Source organism: Pteropus alecto, unplaced genomic scaffold, assembly GCF_000325575.1.
Source record: "Pteropus alecto unplaced genomic scaffold, ASM32557v1 scaffold111, whole genome shotgun sequence".
In the NCBI taxonomy this organism is placed as follows: domain Eukaryota; kingdom Metazoa; phylum Chordata; class Mammalia; order Chiroptera; family Pteropodidae; genus Pteropus; species Pteropus alecto.
Window position 1 is genome coordinate 671651 of NW_006431915.1, and position 16102 is coordinate 687752.

At 34.1% G+C, this 16102-nt stretch overlaps 1 protein-coding gene across 2 annotated transcripts in view; it reads left to right on the forward strand.

Moving 5' to 3' along the window:
• The first annotated feature begins 804 nt into the window (after positions 1-804).
• Positions 805-16102, forward strand: part of SMC2 (structural maintenance of chromosomes 2) — a 51430-nt gene continuing 36132 nt past the window's right edge. The window contains exons 1-8 of one of the 2 annotated variants that reach the window (XM_025041282.1): positions 805-1033; positions 1637-1786; positions 3667-3789; positions 4787-4825; positions 7545-7655; positions 7836-7880; positions 9269-9502; positions 9713-9862. In XM_025041282.1, the coding sequence (XP_024897050.1) occupies positions 866-1033; positions 1637-1786; positions 3667-3789; positions 4787-4825; positions 7545-7655; positions 7836-7880; positions 9269-9502; positions 9713-9862 (1020 nt within the window). In that variant the 5' untranslated portion in view covers positions 805-865. The remainder of the gene's footprint in view (positions 1034-1636; positions 1787-3666; positions 3790-4786; positions 4826-7544; positions 7656-7835; positions 7881-9268; positions 9503-9712; positions 9863-16102) is intronic. The other variant, XM_025041286.1, reaches the window with a different exon arrangement.

Below are 16102 nucleotides of genomic sequence, written 5' to 3' on the forward strand. Positions count from 1 at the left end.
GGCGTTCCTGGCGGGAGATAGGGGCAGTGGGGCGGAAGGGGTAGTAGCAAGAAGGGACCTCAGACGAAAATTAGTCCTAAACAGTTTCTGGCAGAATGACTAGTTCCTATCAAGTCTTGGGCTGGGGCGAGGAAGTGTTGACGGGAAAGCGAGGGAACAGCTTGAGTGAAAGCCAGAGGCAGAAGGATATGAGATTCATAATTTAATGAATATTTACTAACACCAACCCCACCCTCGCACGCCCTCGAGTCAGGCAATGTTTGGGCACACAGCAATGGACGTAGGCGAAGATCCTTAAGTAACTTACATTATGATAGATTGGGTAGACAAATAAGTACTGTTCAGATTACTAAGTTCAATGAAGGAAAAAGTAAAGGGATGGGTAGAGGTGCTCATTTATATATGGTAGTCAGAAAGGACTACAGTAAGGTTACATTTGGGCAGAGACGTGAGTGTAGTAAAGAAGAGTGAACCGTGCCAGTATCTGGAGAAGTACGTTATGGATAAAAGGAATGGGTTGTGAAATAGTAAGTAGTCTGTTAGCTGGAGTATTATAACGATGGAAGAGAAGCTTGGAAAAATAAGTAGTTGACTTCCAGATTGAATTAATAGTTTAACTCCCAGGTACCGACTAACTTTTGCATGTTTTTAATTTGGAGGAAGACATCTTTACACCAGAGGAAGTAGCTTGGCTTGGCAGGTTTTATTTCTATTGAGCTGTCATTCCTGTGTTTTAGTTGTTTATATTCATTATAGTTCCAAGTTTACATTCCATTTATGTGTTATTATTTATGTTTTCTACAGAACTGTTTTGTGGCCTATTAGAGTCCTAGCAAAGGTTTACTTGTCCAGGTCATCAGTGAAAATGCATATTAAGTCAATCGTTCTTGAGGGATTCAAGTCCTATGCTCAGAGGACTGAAGTCAATGGTTTTGACCCCCTCTTCAATGCCATCACTGGTTTAAATGGCAGTGGGAAATCCAACATATTGGACTCCATTTGCTTTTTGCTGGGCATCTCCAACCTGTCTCAGGTAAAGTGTAAACTTTCTGATTCATGTGAATTTAAGTTTGGGAAACCTAAAGGGAATCCTGTTGAACTAGGAAACTTGCCAATATTTACATTTTTTACTTTATGTGAATTACCTTATACTTCACTGCAGTCCTTTAAAGGTAGGTATTATTACTCCATTTTTATGGTGAGAAAATAGAAACTTAGAATGGTTGCCTAAGGTTCATCTTATTTTGGAGCAGCACTCACACTCAGTCATTCTTACTTTAAGGCAGTCTTATTCCAGAGTCTATATTCACCTCTGCCTGTATTATAACGCCTTTTCAGGATTTGTGAATGAGATTGGATAACAGTGAAATTCTTAGATACTGTCTACCCTTAACTCTTTTAAATAAACTTTTGTTAAAGGAGTAGAAAACAATTCAATTCAGGGTTGAAAAAGTCCTATGGAAAAAGGCATTTATTTCAGGTTGTTGCCCATTTTCCTTGCCTGTGAATGCAACTGCCTGTCTTTGGCTACTGGAAGGATAATATATGTGAGTGATTTTCCAACAAGAAACCTATTTTTTATGCCATTTTGTGCAGTATGGAGTTTTGTAATTAATGAGCTTTTTTTTTCTTTTAGGTTCGGGCTTCTAATTTACAAGATTTAGTTTATAAAAATGGTCAGGCTGGTATTACCAAAGCCTCAGTCTCAATCACCTTTGACAATTCTGACAAAAAGCAAAGTCCTTTAGGATTTGAGGTCCATGATGAAATTACAGTAACAAGGCAGGTGAGTGGCTACTAAATAGTTGGATACCTAAGAACTTGCATATCTGATGTATTTTTTGGTGCTATGACTTTGCTGCAGAGAGAAAGTTTTTGAGCAAAATTAATGCATTAAATACTGACTAGATTCCTTAAGAATATCTGCCTTATGTTAAAATTTTGATCATGCAAATTTTACCATTTACCAAGAGCATTGGAAGGGATCTGAAAAGTCACCTATCAGTATAGGCACTCAACCATGCCTAAATCTTGAACCATACTTATCCTCTCTGTGTGGGGAACACCTACCAGTACTTGGGATCTTGCTATCTTCTGAGGTAATTCGTTTTGTTTTTGAATAGGTCTAATTAGAAAGTTTTTCCTATAAATTGAGCTAAAGTGCTGTCTGCACGTTTTACACATTAATCCTAGTTCTCTTGAAAGCACTAAGAGCAAATCTAATTCTATATTTCAATATTTAAATGTTCTTTAAATCTAAATGTTTTATAAGCCACATATTTCTGGGTCTCTCGATATTTAGTTGTTTCTAGTTCCCTCACTTGTCTGATCACATCGAATATGAATTTGTTCCAGTTCTTTATATCTTTTTTTTTTTTTTTAATAAACGGCAGCTAAAATTCCATGTACAAAAATTGATCTAGTTAGGTCAGGATTAAGCGGAATTGTCACTTCTTTCTACTTCATTTTTCTCAATATGACATTGGAGAGTTCATAATACTTTATGAATTCATATCTGATTTACTTAAAATTACATTTTTTTAAATGTGCGCTATTAGCCAAGTTACTGCCATTTCTGTATGTAAGCAGGTTTTTGGAACTAATGCTTTTGTCCCTTAAAATCTTTTTTTTTATAGTCAGTGTTTCCAGTTTGTCAAAGCTTTATTTTTAAAAATTCTAATTCCCATTTACTCTCTATCTTAGCATTATATAACTTACAGATTTCTTTATATTTTAACGAAAGCCTTAGTAAAAAAAAACAAAAAACATTGTCTAGATTGGGACAGAATTCTGTTCTTTGTCATTAAGCATCCATCAAATAACCACCCTTAAGGAATTTTCTGTAAGTCTGCTACTAATCTACCTTAAATCTCTGTCCTCATGTGGTCCTTATGCCTATGTCTTCACCAAAATTTTTTAACAAATACTTGGTTAAATTACTTATGGGTAAAATAGGTCTGCTCAAGTATATTGATAGATGATCTATCAGCCTAATAATCCTGTCAGGAAAAGAATTAACATTTCCTGTTATTCAACATTATCGAGTGCTTGAAATATGCTGAGCATTCTTAAATGTCCTGGAAAATATAGATTGAAAGAATGAGAAACGATCTATCTTTAGGATCTCAAAGGGAGTGAGACAATTCCATCCAATAAATGACAATATAAGTGCTATAGTAGAGTTTAAACAAGCTGTTGTCTAATATAAGTTGTCCTTAACCCATGCTGAAGCTCCACAATTCCTCTTTTTCTTTCAAGTATTTGCACGTCATGAGTAAAAAGTGGAGGAAAAGAGGTTAACCTCTGAGTGTGGAAAAACTGTAGAAAGAGGGTGATGAAGGATAGAAAATATGTACACATACTAGAAACTAAGCTAGAAGTGACCTTAGAGACTCAATCCAATTCAGGGACCTTAGGAGGCTTGTGTGCAATTATCTAACAAGTTAGTAAAAGTCCCTGGATTAGAAACCAGTTGTCCTGACTTAATCTTGTATTCTTTTTCACCATGTCCCACGTCCTCTACTGTTTACTAAGATTGGCTTTACCATTATTTGGACAGAACAAACACATGTAAGATAATGTATTTTGGAATTTATCATCTTAGCTCAACATGTATGTGTTCATATCTTTTAAAATATTTATCTTTTAAAATATTTACCTTTTTAGGTGGTTATTGGTGGCAGAAATAAATATTTAATCAATGGAGTAAATGCAAACAATACCAGAGTACAAGATCTATTTTGTTCTGTTGGCCTTAATGTTAACAACCCTCACTTTCTCATCATGCAGGTAATTTTGTTTTCTTTTTAGATTTTTCTTTTTTTATATACAGTTTTGCTGGTATTTGGGCACCTGTTAAGAAATGCGGGTTATTTGTACTGATGTATTCTAACATGTAAATGTTTGAATTTTGTAGAACATCTAGAAGTAATTTTCATTTTACTCTGTTACTATAAGAACAATACATGCTAACTGTAAAAAAGTTTTTAAGTTATATCTTTTCAAAGTATTGTATTAAAGTATTTTATTATTTAAAATATGTATTAAATTTTTAATAATTTTCTTTTTTAGAGACTTATTCAAATGAAAAATAAGGGCTAATGTTATTTTGTCCTTATATTATCGCACTTGACCCATCTAGCTATCCTTTGAGAAAGTCATAGCAAAGTCAATGGCAGGATCCTGATGAGACAAATAAAATTATTTTCACTACATCACAGCCTCAAAGCTGAAAATTTACTTCAAATGAAACTAAATCTGAAGTAATATGATTTTCTGAGAGTTGGATAGCAGGGTTTTGGGGAGTTTTATTTGTCTTTTTTGGGGGTACTAATTTGATGATTTTCTGGCATTGAAAGAAAACATTTTCTATTCTATTTGAGACCTAGAAGTATGCATTCTATTTTTAGAAATTATCTTGGAGGGCTGTCATTCAAAAAAATCAAATGTTTAATATGCTAAATTTATTGATATAACCTATCTTTTAGAATTGGAGACTTCTACATCATTAGTATTAACTTGCAGAAATATGGTTTGAGTTAACTTTGTATCATTTAATAACTCGTAATTTGTATCACTGTTAAGAAAGGAAATAGCAAAATTCTAGAATTATAAGATACCTTTAGTCTCAAATAAAAGAAACATCTTTTCATGTAAGTAGAAGAAAGAATTCCCAAAAGATTGGTATATTAGTATATAATAGCTTCAGTGCAAATAAACATGTATGCTTTTAGGTTGTTCTCTGTAATTTGTTATCATTATAGTAAATTTGCCATTTCATTTTCAGGGCCGAATCACAAAAGTATTGAATATGAAACCTCCAGAGGTAAGAGTACTACTTATGAATAGTAAAAATAGTAATAATAGATACTGTTTTAATCTTCTAGATAATCAATTTTTTTAAACAATTTTTTTTCATTAAAATTCTTGGAAACATTTAAGAATGATTAATAAAGAAAGTAGTTTTTTTTAAAAATGTTTGACACTGCCTAGTATTACATTATGATTATATTTTTTAGTTTTATAACATAACTCTTATGAACCTTAGTTTTTTAATACATAAATCGAAATAAAAAATCTTAGCCTTAGGTTTGTTCTGAGGATTAAATGAGAATGTATATAGAAGAAAAGTGAAGGGATATTGTTAAGCAGATTTTTTAAAATTTTTTTAATTGAAATAAAATCGACATTAATTTTAGGTATACAACATAACGATTCAATATATGTAAATGTTGCAAAATGATCACCACAATAAGTCTAGTTAACATCACCACACAGTTGCAGCTAAGAACTTTTAAGATTTACTCTTAGCAACTTTCAAACATACAATACAATATTATTAACTATAGTCACCATGCTGTACATTATATCCCCAGGGCTTATTTATTTTATAATTAGAAGTTTATACCTTGGACCACAGATTTTACCCACATCCAGTCCCCACCTCTGGCAACCATCAGTGTTCTCTTTATCTATGAATTTGCTCTTGTTTGCTTTTTGAGAAAAAATATGAGATTATGTGGTATTTTTCTTTCCCTGTCTGACTGACTTTGGCATAATGCCCTCAAGGTCCATCCGTGTCATTGCAAACAGCAAGATTTCCTTTTTTTATGGCTGAATTATGTTCCATTGTATACATAGACAGGCATACCTTGGAAATATTGCAGATTTGGTTCCAGATCACCACAGTAAAGCTAATCATAATCTTTTTGCTGGCAAAGGGTCTTGCAGAATTTGTGAAAAACGCAACATCTGCAAAGCGCAATAAAGCAAAGTGCAATAATACAAGGTGTATCTTTATACCACATTTTCTTTATCCATCAATTTAGGTTGTTTTCATGTTTCGGCTATTGTAAATAACGCTGTGGTAAACATGAGGGTGCAGATACCTTTTCAAGTTAGTCTGTTTCTTTCAGATAAATACCCAGAAATACAATTGCTGTATCATATCATATTTCTATTTTCAATTTTTTGAGGAACCTCCAAACTGTTTTCTGTCGTGGGTGTACCAATTTACAATCCCACCATTAGTGCACAAGGGTTCCCCTTTTTCTACATCCTTGCCAATACTTATCTTGTCTTTTTGATAATAGCCATCCTAACAGGTGTGAGATTATATCTTATTATGATTAAGATTTACATTTTCCTGATGATTAGTGATGTTGAGCACCTTGTCATGTACCTGTTGGCCATCTGTATGTCTTCTGTGGGAAAATATCTGTTCACATCCTCTGCTCGTTTTTGAATTGAATTGTTTGTTTTCTGTTGAGTTTGTTATGTATTTGGATATTAACACCATATCAGATACATGATTTACAAATATTTTCTCCCATTTCATAGGTTGTCTTTTCATTTTTGTTAATGGTTTCTTTTGCTGTGCAGAAGTTTTTTAGTTTGATGTAGTCCTACTTGTTTTTTGCTTTTGTTGCTTTTGGTGTCAAATCTAAAAAATCATCACTAAGACAGATGTCAAGGAGCTTACTGCCTATGTTTTCTAGGAGTTGTACGTGCCCAATATTAAAAGAAATTCTGACTGTACAAAGCAGCCTTTCTCAACTGTGTTTTCATTGTCAGAGTTAAATCCTATAGAAAAACCTACAGAAAAAGATTCGAGTGAAACTAATTCATGCATACAGTGGATTGCTTAGGGCATTTTCTCTTGGAGCCCCCTTGAGAAGAGTTGGTATGAAGCAATGAATACTTTATAGAAACACGGGCTCTTTAGTTATTTCTTTCTGTTGAGAAGAGCTAATAAGACTAATTGATAATATCGGTCTAGTTTGAATGTGGGGCATCCTTATTTTCTTTAACATCTTGAGGGAAAACTTCTAATTTGCAATCTGCCAAATACATAGAAATCAAATGGTTTCCAGAGAAATCCTCTTGAGGTAGGGTTTGATGGTGAATAGGAATTCTAAAAAGGGATTGCTGGCAAAATTGCCTTTCTTATAAAATTATATTTGATTAATACTTGCCTCTTTCAGAGTGCCTTTCATATGAATTATTTTGTTTAATTCTCAACAGTGCTATGAGATATTATCAGTACTCTGGATGAAGAAGCTGAGGCACGGAGAAAATTAATAACGTACTTACCCAAGTTATTAGAGCATGTGCTGTGGTTGAGATGCAGATGTAATGCCATGCTTCATCCTTGTAGTCTCAAAATGGCTGAAGTCTTACTTGGGACAATTTAAATTTCTAAAATGAAAGCTGGGTGATGTTAGCCTTTACTTTTTTAAAACTTGTATTTGAAGGAAAAGAGGAGTGAGGAATTACTGGCTTCAATTTTAAAAGAAATGTACTCTGGAACCTTAGTGTAGCATAAAGTTTGATGTTAGAATCGAAGTGAAGGCCAGAAATGTTTCTTGAATGTTAGGGTTATGGCTAACTATGCATTTTGCACACTTAACTTTTATGGTCCATTTGGGCCATTATTTTGGTAAGGTGCTTAGTGAGGCCAAGGCTTTAAATGATATACTTAATATAAATTCCAATGAGACTCATTATCTCAGATTCTTAAAACGTTAATGCCATTGTCTTTCTAGATTTTGTCCATGATAGAAGAAGCAGCTGGAACCAGGATGTATGAATATAAAAAAATAGCTGCCCAGAAAACTATAGAAAAAAAGGAGGCTAAGCTGAAAGAAATTAAGACGGTAATTAAATTTATATAAGAAATTTTTAGAGCATAGTTTTGCATTTAAAGTTTCTCTGCTATAAAGAGGGAAATCCTGCCCCTCCCCTAGTTCTGTTTTCCAGTCGTGCTACTTCTCCTTTTTTAAATTTTTTAATGGTAATTTACAGACTGAAAATTTTGATTTTCCTTTATTTTCCAGATACTTGAAGAAGAGATTACTCCAACAATTCAAAAATTAAAAGAGGTATATCCTGTGTATGTGAGGACAGCAAGCTAGAATGTCTCTCACAATTGGTGATGTATCCAAGATCATGCACATAGGGATGAAATGTGTACCATTTATTAGAAATTATTTTCTGGGATGGGATAATGAGTTAGAGTTGGTACCCCATACTCAGCCTTCTGCTCGTAGAGGACATGTGCTTCATATCTATTAAGTCATAATTTTGGAGATTGCTCTTCATAATCTCAGATAATGATATGCCAGATTTTAATACTTTGTTGAAGAGAACAAGTCTAGATTTTTTTGGATAATTAGAATGGAAGAGAACAACATTTCTTAAAGATGCAGCAGTCTTAGTAACCCTTGTTGGTAGAGTGAATAACTTCTAAACTATTAGGGGCTATCACTACAATTACTGCTGTTAAGGCAATTGGTTAGTGAAAGGTGTTAAAAAAGATAATTAGGTTTTCTTTAATCTTTGCAGCTACTGACATCATAATCAATGTTTCAGTGAAAGAACGCATTTATAGCACATTGTTTTCAAAGTTGTGCATTTAGGAATTTGTTAAATTCTCATTAAAATTTGATACTTCTCAAAGCTGTCTTCTGAATTAATATAGTAGCATAAGTGTTATTGGATAAACTCAAAAATTGTAATCTTGAAGGTACTCCTTTTATATGCATAGTTTAGTAGAAAACAGTAGTTCACAAGTTTAAACCTAGATCTCATACGTAATTTTGCTAAATTCTTTCTAAATCTGACAACAGATTTAAGTCTTGTCATTTAGGAGAGGTCATTTAACTACTCTGAATTTCTTTATCTGCAAATTAAGAATTTTAATTGTTATTTTTGTTTGCCCTAGCAAGTCTTTATGGAAATCGAGTTTAGTTATGTGTGAGTAAATACTTGAATGAATGTTGGGTAGTCATTTTGGTAATACATATACTTTGTACTATGCCACTTTATATAAGGTACTTGAGCATCTGCAAACTTCGGTATCCACAGAGGGCCCTGGAACAGATCCTCCACAGAGGCAGAGGGATGACTGTACTATTAAAATACATTTAATAGTGTATCATTGGTGGTCATATAGGTCGTATTTATAGACCTCTTACTACCTTCAGTCTTTGAACCTTATATCCACATTTCTTTGGTAATCCCAATTGCCTGATTATATATTAGAAGAAATAGCCACATAAGATTCACTAGAGATGGTATAATGCTACCTTAATAATCCAGAGTTCTAGTGTTAAAGTTTTCTAAAATTTATAATCCATGATCACTTAGTCCCAGACAAAATCTATCATGTAATGGGAAATTGTATACATGTTGCTGTAGTTCGATTCTTTCCAAATTTGTTTGAAGCCATGAGTTTTGAGCTATGCTTTATTGGTAATTTCTCTTTCAGGAAAGATCTTCCTACTTGGAGTACCAAAAAGTAATGAGAGAAATAGAACATTTGAGTCGTTTATATATCGCTTATCAGTTTTTGCTGGCTGAAGATACCAAAGAACGCTCAGCTGAGGAATTAAAAGAAATGCAGGATAAAATTGTAAAGCTTCAAGAGGAGTTGTGTGAGAATGATAAAAAAATAAAAGCACTTAGTCAAGAAATAGAAGAATTGGAAAAAAGAAAAGATAAGGTCAGACATATATGTTAGAATAGATAATATACTCTGTAAAAAATATTAAATTATAAGCAACGGGATTCAATTGGGTATCGTCCTCCATATTGATTTGTTAATCTTAAAAGTATGACAGTAAAATAGCTTGTAAAAAATAATTCATACAAGAAAATGACAACATTAACATAATTTAAATATGTTGATTCAATTGGGTATATCTGATTATAGGAAACTGGAGGTATACTTCGATCTTTAGAAGATGCTCTTGCAGAAGCTCAGCGAGTTAATACTAAATCTCAAAGTGCCTTTGATCTTAAGAAGAAAAATCTGACAAGTGAAGAGAATAAACGCAAAGAGCTGGAAAAAAATATGATTGAGGTAAGCAAATAATCTCACTAGTAGACATGTATCCAATTCCATTAATATTTATTGAGTGAGTGTCTGCTATCGACCGAGTGTAGTTGTTTGGGTATGTAGCCAAAGGACAAAATGACAAAAGTGGACAAAATGCCTTGTGGGTCTTCATTCCAGTGAGGGAAATGATAAAAAAAAAAAGTAATAATGATAAACGAAATATATAGCATCTTCTATAGTGGTACCTGATATAGAGAAAAAATAAAGCAGGAGATAGGATTAGGAGACAAATACAGTTTAGGCTTTTAAATTGGGTAGCCATTGAAGTTTTCATTGAGAGGGTGATATTCCATTAAAGACCCAAGGGAGGTCAGAGAACCATGTAGCTAAATTGGGAGGCTGTGGGGGAAGATGGTCCAGGCAAAAGAACAGAAATTAATTGCCCCAGTGCTTAGAGTATTGGAAAAGCAAGGACATCAGTGCTATTGGTTAGCACTAAATAGTAGGAATACAGAATGATTATGGGATGTAAGATTGCATGTGATTTTACAAGACAATGTGAAGGACTTTGACCTTTATTCCCAGTACCATGGGAAGCCACTGGAGTTGGTTGAGCAGAAGCATGACTTTTTTTTATATTTAATAGGACCATTTTTGTTGTTTTTTTTTTTAAATTTTTCAATTATAGTTGACATACAATATTATATTAGTTTTAGGTATATAGCTTAGTCATTAGACATTTATATAACTTACAAAGTATTCTACCTGGTAAGTCTAGTACTCATCTGGTATCATACGTAGTTATTATAATATTATTGACTATATTCCCTATGCTGTACTCTACATTCCTGTGACTTTTTATAACTGCCAATTTGTACTTCTTAACCCCTTCTCATTTTTCACTCACCCTCCCAGCCACCCTCCCATCTGGCAACCATCAAAATGTTCTCTGTATCTATGAAATCTGTTTCTGTTTGCTTATTTTCTTTTTAGATTCCACATATAAGTGAAATCATATGGCATTTGTCTTTTTCTGCCTTATTTAACTTAGCATAACACCCTCTAGGTCCATCCATGTCACAAATGGCAAGATTTCATTCTTTTTTATGGCTGAGAAATATTCCATTGTATATATGTCCTACCTCTTCTTATCCAGTTGTCTATCAGTGCTTCCATATCTTGGCTATCGTAAATAATGCTGCTGCGAATATAGGGATGCATATGTCTTTCCGAATTAGTGATTTGGATTGCTTCGAATAAATACCTAGAAGTGGGATTTCTGGGTCATAGGGTAGTTCTATTTTTTAGTTTTTTGAAGAACCTTCATACTGCTTTCTATTATTTCTATGATTTACTATTCCACCAACAGTGCACTAGGGTTGCCTTTTTTTCACATCTTCGCCAATATTTATTGTTGATAGCCATTCTTACAGGTGTAAGGCGATACCTTATTGTGGTTTTAATTTGCATTTCCCTGATTATTAGTGATGTTGAGCATCTTTTCATATCTCTATTGGCCTTCTGTATGTCCTCTTTGGAGAAATGTCTATTCTGGTCCTATGCCCATTTTTTAATTGAATTCTTTGTTTTTTTTGATGTTAAGTTGTTTGAGTTCCTTATATATTTTGAATGTTAATCTGTATTGGATGTATCATTGCCGAATATCTTCTCCTAGTCAGTAGGTTGTCTTTGTTTTGTTGATGGTTTCTTTTGCTGTGCCAAAATTTTTTAGTTCGATGTAGTCTCATTTGTTTTTTTCTTCTCTTTCTCTTGCTCAAGGAGACATATCCAAAAAAATATTTCAAAAAAAAAAAAAATAGTACTAAGAGTATACCGTCTGCTCTTTTCTAGGAGATTTATGATCTGGGATCTTGTATTTTAAGTTTTTAATCCATTTTGAGTTTATTCCTGTATGTAGTGTAAGAAAGTGAACTAGTTTCATTTTTTGTATACATCTGTCACAGTTTTATTAACACCATTTATTGAAGAGACTGACTTTACCCCATTGTATATTCTTGCCTCATTTGCCATTGATTAATTGGCCATATAAGCATGGGTTTATTTCTGGACTCTCTATTCTGTTTCATTAATTCTGTGTGTCTCTTTTTATACCAGTAACATGCTGTTTAGATTTCTATAGCCTTGTAGTGTAGTTTGATATCAGGTTATATGATACCTCCAACTTTGTTCTTTCTCAAGATTGCATTGACTATTTGGTGTCTTTTCTGGTTCCATATAAATTTTTGGATTATTAGTTCTAGTTCTGTGAAAAATGCAAGTGGTATTTTGATAGGAATTGCCTTGAATCTGTAGATTGCATCTGTAGTATGGACATTTTAATGATATTAATTCTTCCTATCCATGAACATGGCACATCCTTCCATTTATTTTATCTTCAGTTTCTTTATTTGTCATAGTTTTCTAAGTATAGGTCTTTTATCTTCTTGTTAAAAGTTAAATTTATTACTTTTTTTTTGATGCAGTTGTAAATGGGACTGTGTTCTTAATTTCTCTTTCCGATAGTTCATTATTGGTGTATAAAAATGCAACCGATTTCTGAATATTAATTTTGGATCTTGCTACTTTACTGAATTTATCAGTTCTAATAGTTTTTTGAGGGAATCTTTAGGGTATGTCATCTGCAAATAATGACAGTTTTACTGGTTAGGACTTCCTATATTGTATAAAAGTGGTGAGAGTGAATGAACATCTTTGTCTTGTCACTGATCTTAGAAGAAAAATGTCAGCTGTGGGTTTGTCAAAGATATGACCTTTATTATGTTGAAGTTTGTTCTCTGTTCCCACTGTGCTGAGAGTTTTTATCCTAAATGGATGTTGGATTATGTCAACTTCTTTTGCTGCATCTACTGATAATGATCATATAATTTTTATCCTTCATTTTATGTGGTGTATCATGTAATTGACTTGTGGACATTGAAATAGCCTTGTATCCAGGAATAAATCCCACTTGATCATGGTGTATCATCTTTTTAATATGTTGCTGAATTGAGTTTGCTCATGTTTTCTTGAGGATTTTTTGCATGTATATTCATCAGGAATATTGGCCTATAATTTTTTTTTTGGTAATGTCTTTAGTTTTGGTATCACTGATGCTGGCCTCATAAAATGAGTTTACAAGCCTGCCTTCCTCAGTTTTTTGAAATATGTATTCATTCTTCTTTGAATGTTTGGTAAAATTCACCTGTGAAGCCATCTGGTCTGGGACATTTGTTGAGACGTTTTGATTATTGATTTGATTTCATTAGTAGTTATTAGTTTGTTCAGAACTGTTTCTTCCCAATCGAAATTTGAAAGATTATATTTCTAGGAATTTATCCATTTCTTGCAGGATGTCTCAGTTTGTTGGCAGATAATAGTTTGTAGTATTTTCTTATAATCCTTTGTATTTCTGTAGTATCACCTTCACTTCTCTTTCATTTCTAATTTTATTTGTTTGGGTCCTCTTTTTTTCTTAATTAGTCTGGCTAAAGGTTTATCAATTTTGTTTATCTTTTAAAAGAACTAGCTCTTGGTTTCATTGATCTTTTGTATTGTTTTTTAAGACTTTTTTATTTCCATTTTGATCTGTATTTTTTTCCTTCTACATTTTGGGCTTCGTTTGCTGTTCTTTTTCTAGTTCCTTTAGGTGTAAGATAAGCTTGTTTATTTGACATTTTTCTTGTTTCTTGACGTAGGCCTGTATTACTGTGAATTTCCCTCTTAGGACCACTTTCACTGTGTCCCATAGATTTTGGGTTGTTGTGTTTTTATTTTCGTTTGTCTCAAGGTATCTTTTGATTTCTTATTTGATCTCATTATTAACCTGTTTATTTCATAGCATGTGATTTAGCCTTCATGTGTTTTTCCGTTTTTTTCTTATAATTGATTTCTAGTTTCATACTATTATGATCTGAGAAGATGCTCGATAAGGCTTCAGTCTTCTTAAATTTATCGAGACTTGTTTTATGGCCTAACGTGGTTTATCCTAAAAAAGGTTCGATGTTCACTTGATTAGAATGTATTGTCTGCTACCCTTGGGTGAAATGCTCCAAAAATAATCAACTAAACACATCTGGTCTGATGCATCATTTAAGGCCACTGTTTCCTTGTTGATTTTCTACCTAGATGATCTATCCATTGATATCAGTGGGGTGTTAAAAGCCCTCTTCTATTACCATATTACTGCCAAACTCTTCCTTTACGTCCATCAATATTTGCTTTATATATTTAGGTGCTCCTCTGTTGAGTGCATAGAGTTATGTCCTCTTGTTGGATTGATTCCTTTATCATCATGAAATGCCCCTTTGTCTCTTGTAACAGCCTTTGTTTTAAATCCTGTTTTGTCTGATATCAGTATTGCTATCCCAATCATTTTTTTAATTTCTATTCACATGAAATCTTTTTCCATCCCTTTTAGTCTGTATGTGTCTTTCGATCCGAAATGGGTCTCTTGTGGGCAGCGTATAAATGGGTCTTTTTTTTTAAAATCCATTCAGCTACCTTATGCCTTTTGATTGAGCATTTAGTCCATTTACATTTAAAGTAATTGTTGATAGATATGTAGTTATTGCCATTGTATTATTCATATTTCTTATCTTTTATTTTTCTTCCTAAAGAAGTCCTTTTAACATTTCTTATAATATTGGTTTGGTGGTGATGAACTCTTTTATCTTTTCCTTGTTGGGAAGCTCATTTTCTATTCTTCGATTCTAAATGATAGCCTTGCTGATTAGAATAATCTTGGTTGTAGGTCCTTGCTTTTCATCACTTTGAATATTTCCTGCCAGTTCCTTTTGGCCTGCAAACTTTCTGTTGAGAAATGAGTTCACAGTCTTATGGAAGCTCCCTTGTAGGTTCTTTAACTTTTGGCATTTTACTCGTAATGTGTCTTGGTGTGGGCCTCTGGGGGTTCATCTTTTGGGGGACTCTCAGCACTTCCTGGATTTGTATGTCTATTTTCCTTCACCAGGTTAGGAATTTTTGTTATTATTTCTTCAGATAGTTTTTGAATCCCTTGCTCTATCTCTTCTCCTGGTCCCCCTGTATATGGATGCTAACGCAGAGGCCCCTTAAACCATCCTTATTTTTTAAAATACTTTTTTTTCTTTTCACTGTTCCAGTTGGGTGTTTTCCACTACCTTGTATTCCAGATTGCTGATTTCATTCCTCTGCTTCATCTGATCAGCTGTTGATCCCTCTGATGTATTCTTCAATTAAATTATTATATTCTTCATTTCTAACTGATTCTTTATGTTTCGTATCTCTTTGTCGAAATTGTCACTGAATTTATTTATTCTTCCCATAAGTTCATTGACCATCCTTATAACCAGTGTTTTGAACTCAATCTGGTAGATTGCTTGTCTCAATTTTGTTTGTATTTTAGAGTTTTGTCCTGTTCTTTTATTTGGGACGTTTCTTTATATCCTCATTGTGACCGCCTCCCTGTGTTTGTTTCTGTACATTAGGTAGATCTGCTTTGTTTCCTGGTGTTGGCAAAGTCCTTTTCTGTAGTGGCTGTCCTGTAGGACCCAGTGGCACAGTCTGTCTGGTCACCTGAGCTGTGTGTTCCAGGGATGTCCCTTGTATGGATTGTTGTGCCCTCCTGTTGTAGTTGAGCCTTGATTGCTGTTGGCACGTCAGTTGGGATTGACCCTCAGGCTGAAAGTGAGGACTGGCCATGACCTCGGGAAGAGCTGTTCTGCAGGGGCTGACTCCACAGAGCGGAAGTTAATTAAGTGGGGCTCTAATGCCAGCCAAGTGCATCCTTCAGGTATGTCATTTGTGGAGTTGGTTGGATGGTGCTCTGGTATGGTCTGAAGCCGGCCCTAGGTGTGCTGGTTCTGGAGCCTCTTTGGAAGGGGCTCTGATGCTGGTCAAGGTCATCCACTGCTTGTGCCTATCTTGGGCCATTTGGTAGGAGCTACAAAGTGATCTGCTGTTGGTTGCACCTTGTACTGGGTTTGGAGGCATTTAGGAGAGACTGTTCTGTATACTGGCTGGCCTCCACTAGTGTCTGGTTTGGTACCTTTTGGTGGGCACCATGATGTGCAGGGTTTGTGGCTGTTTAGTTGAGGCTACATGCCAAGCCAAGACTGGCGACTGCTTATGTCAGGCTTGGGGCTACCTGATAGGATTTACAATGCGAGTTGAGACCAGTTGCTGCTTCTGCCTGCAGGTTTGGGGTAGCTAAGCAAGAAGTACAGGGCACACTGAGGGTTGTTTGGGATTTGTGGATCTTTGAGAGATTTTAGAAAACTGCAGCAC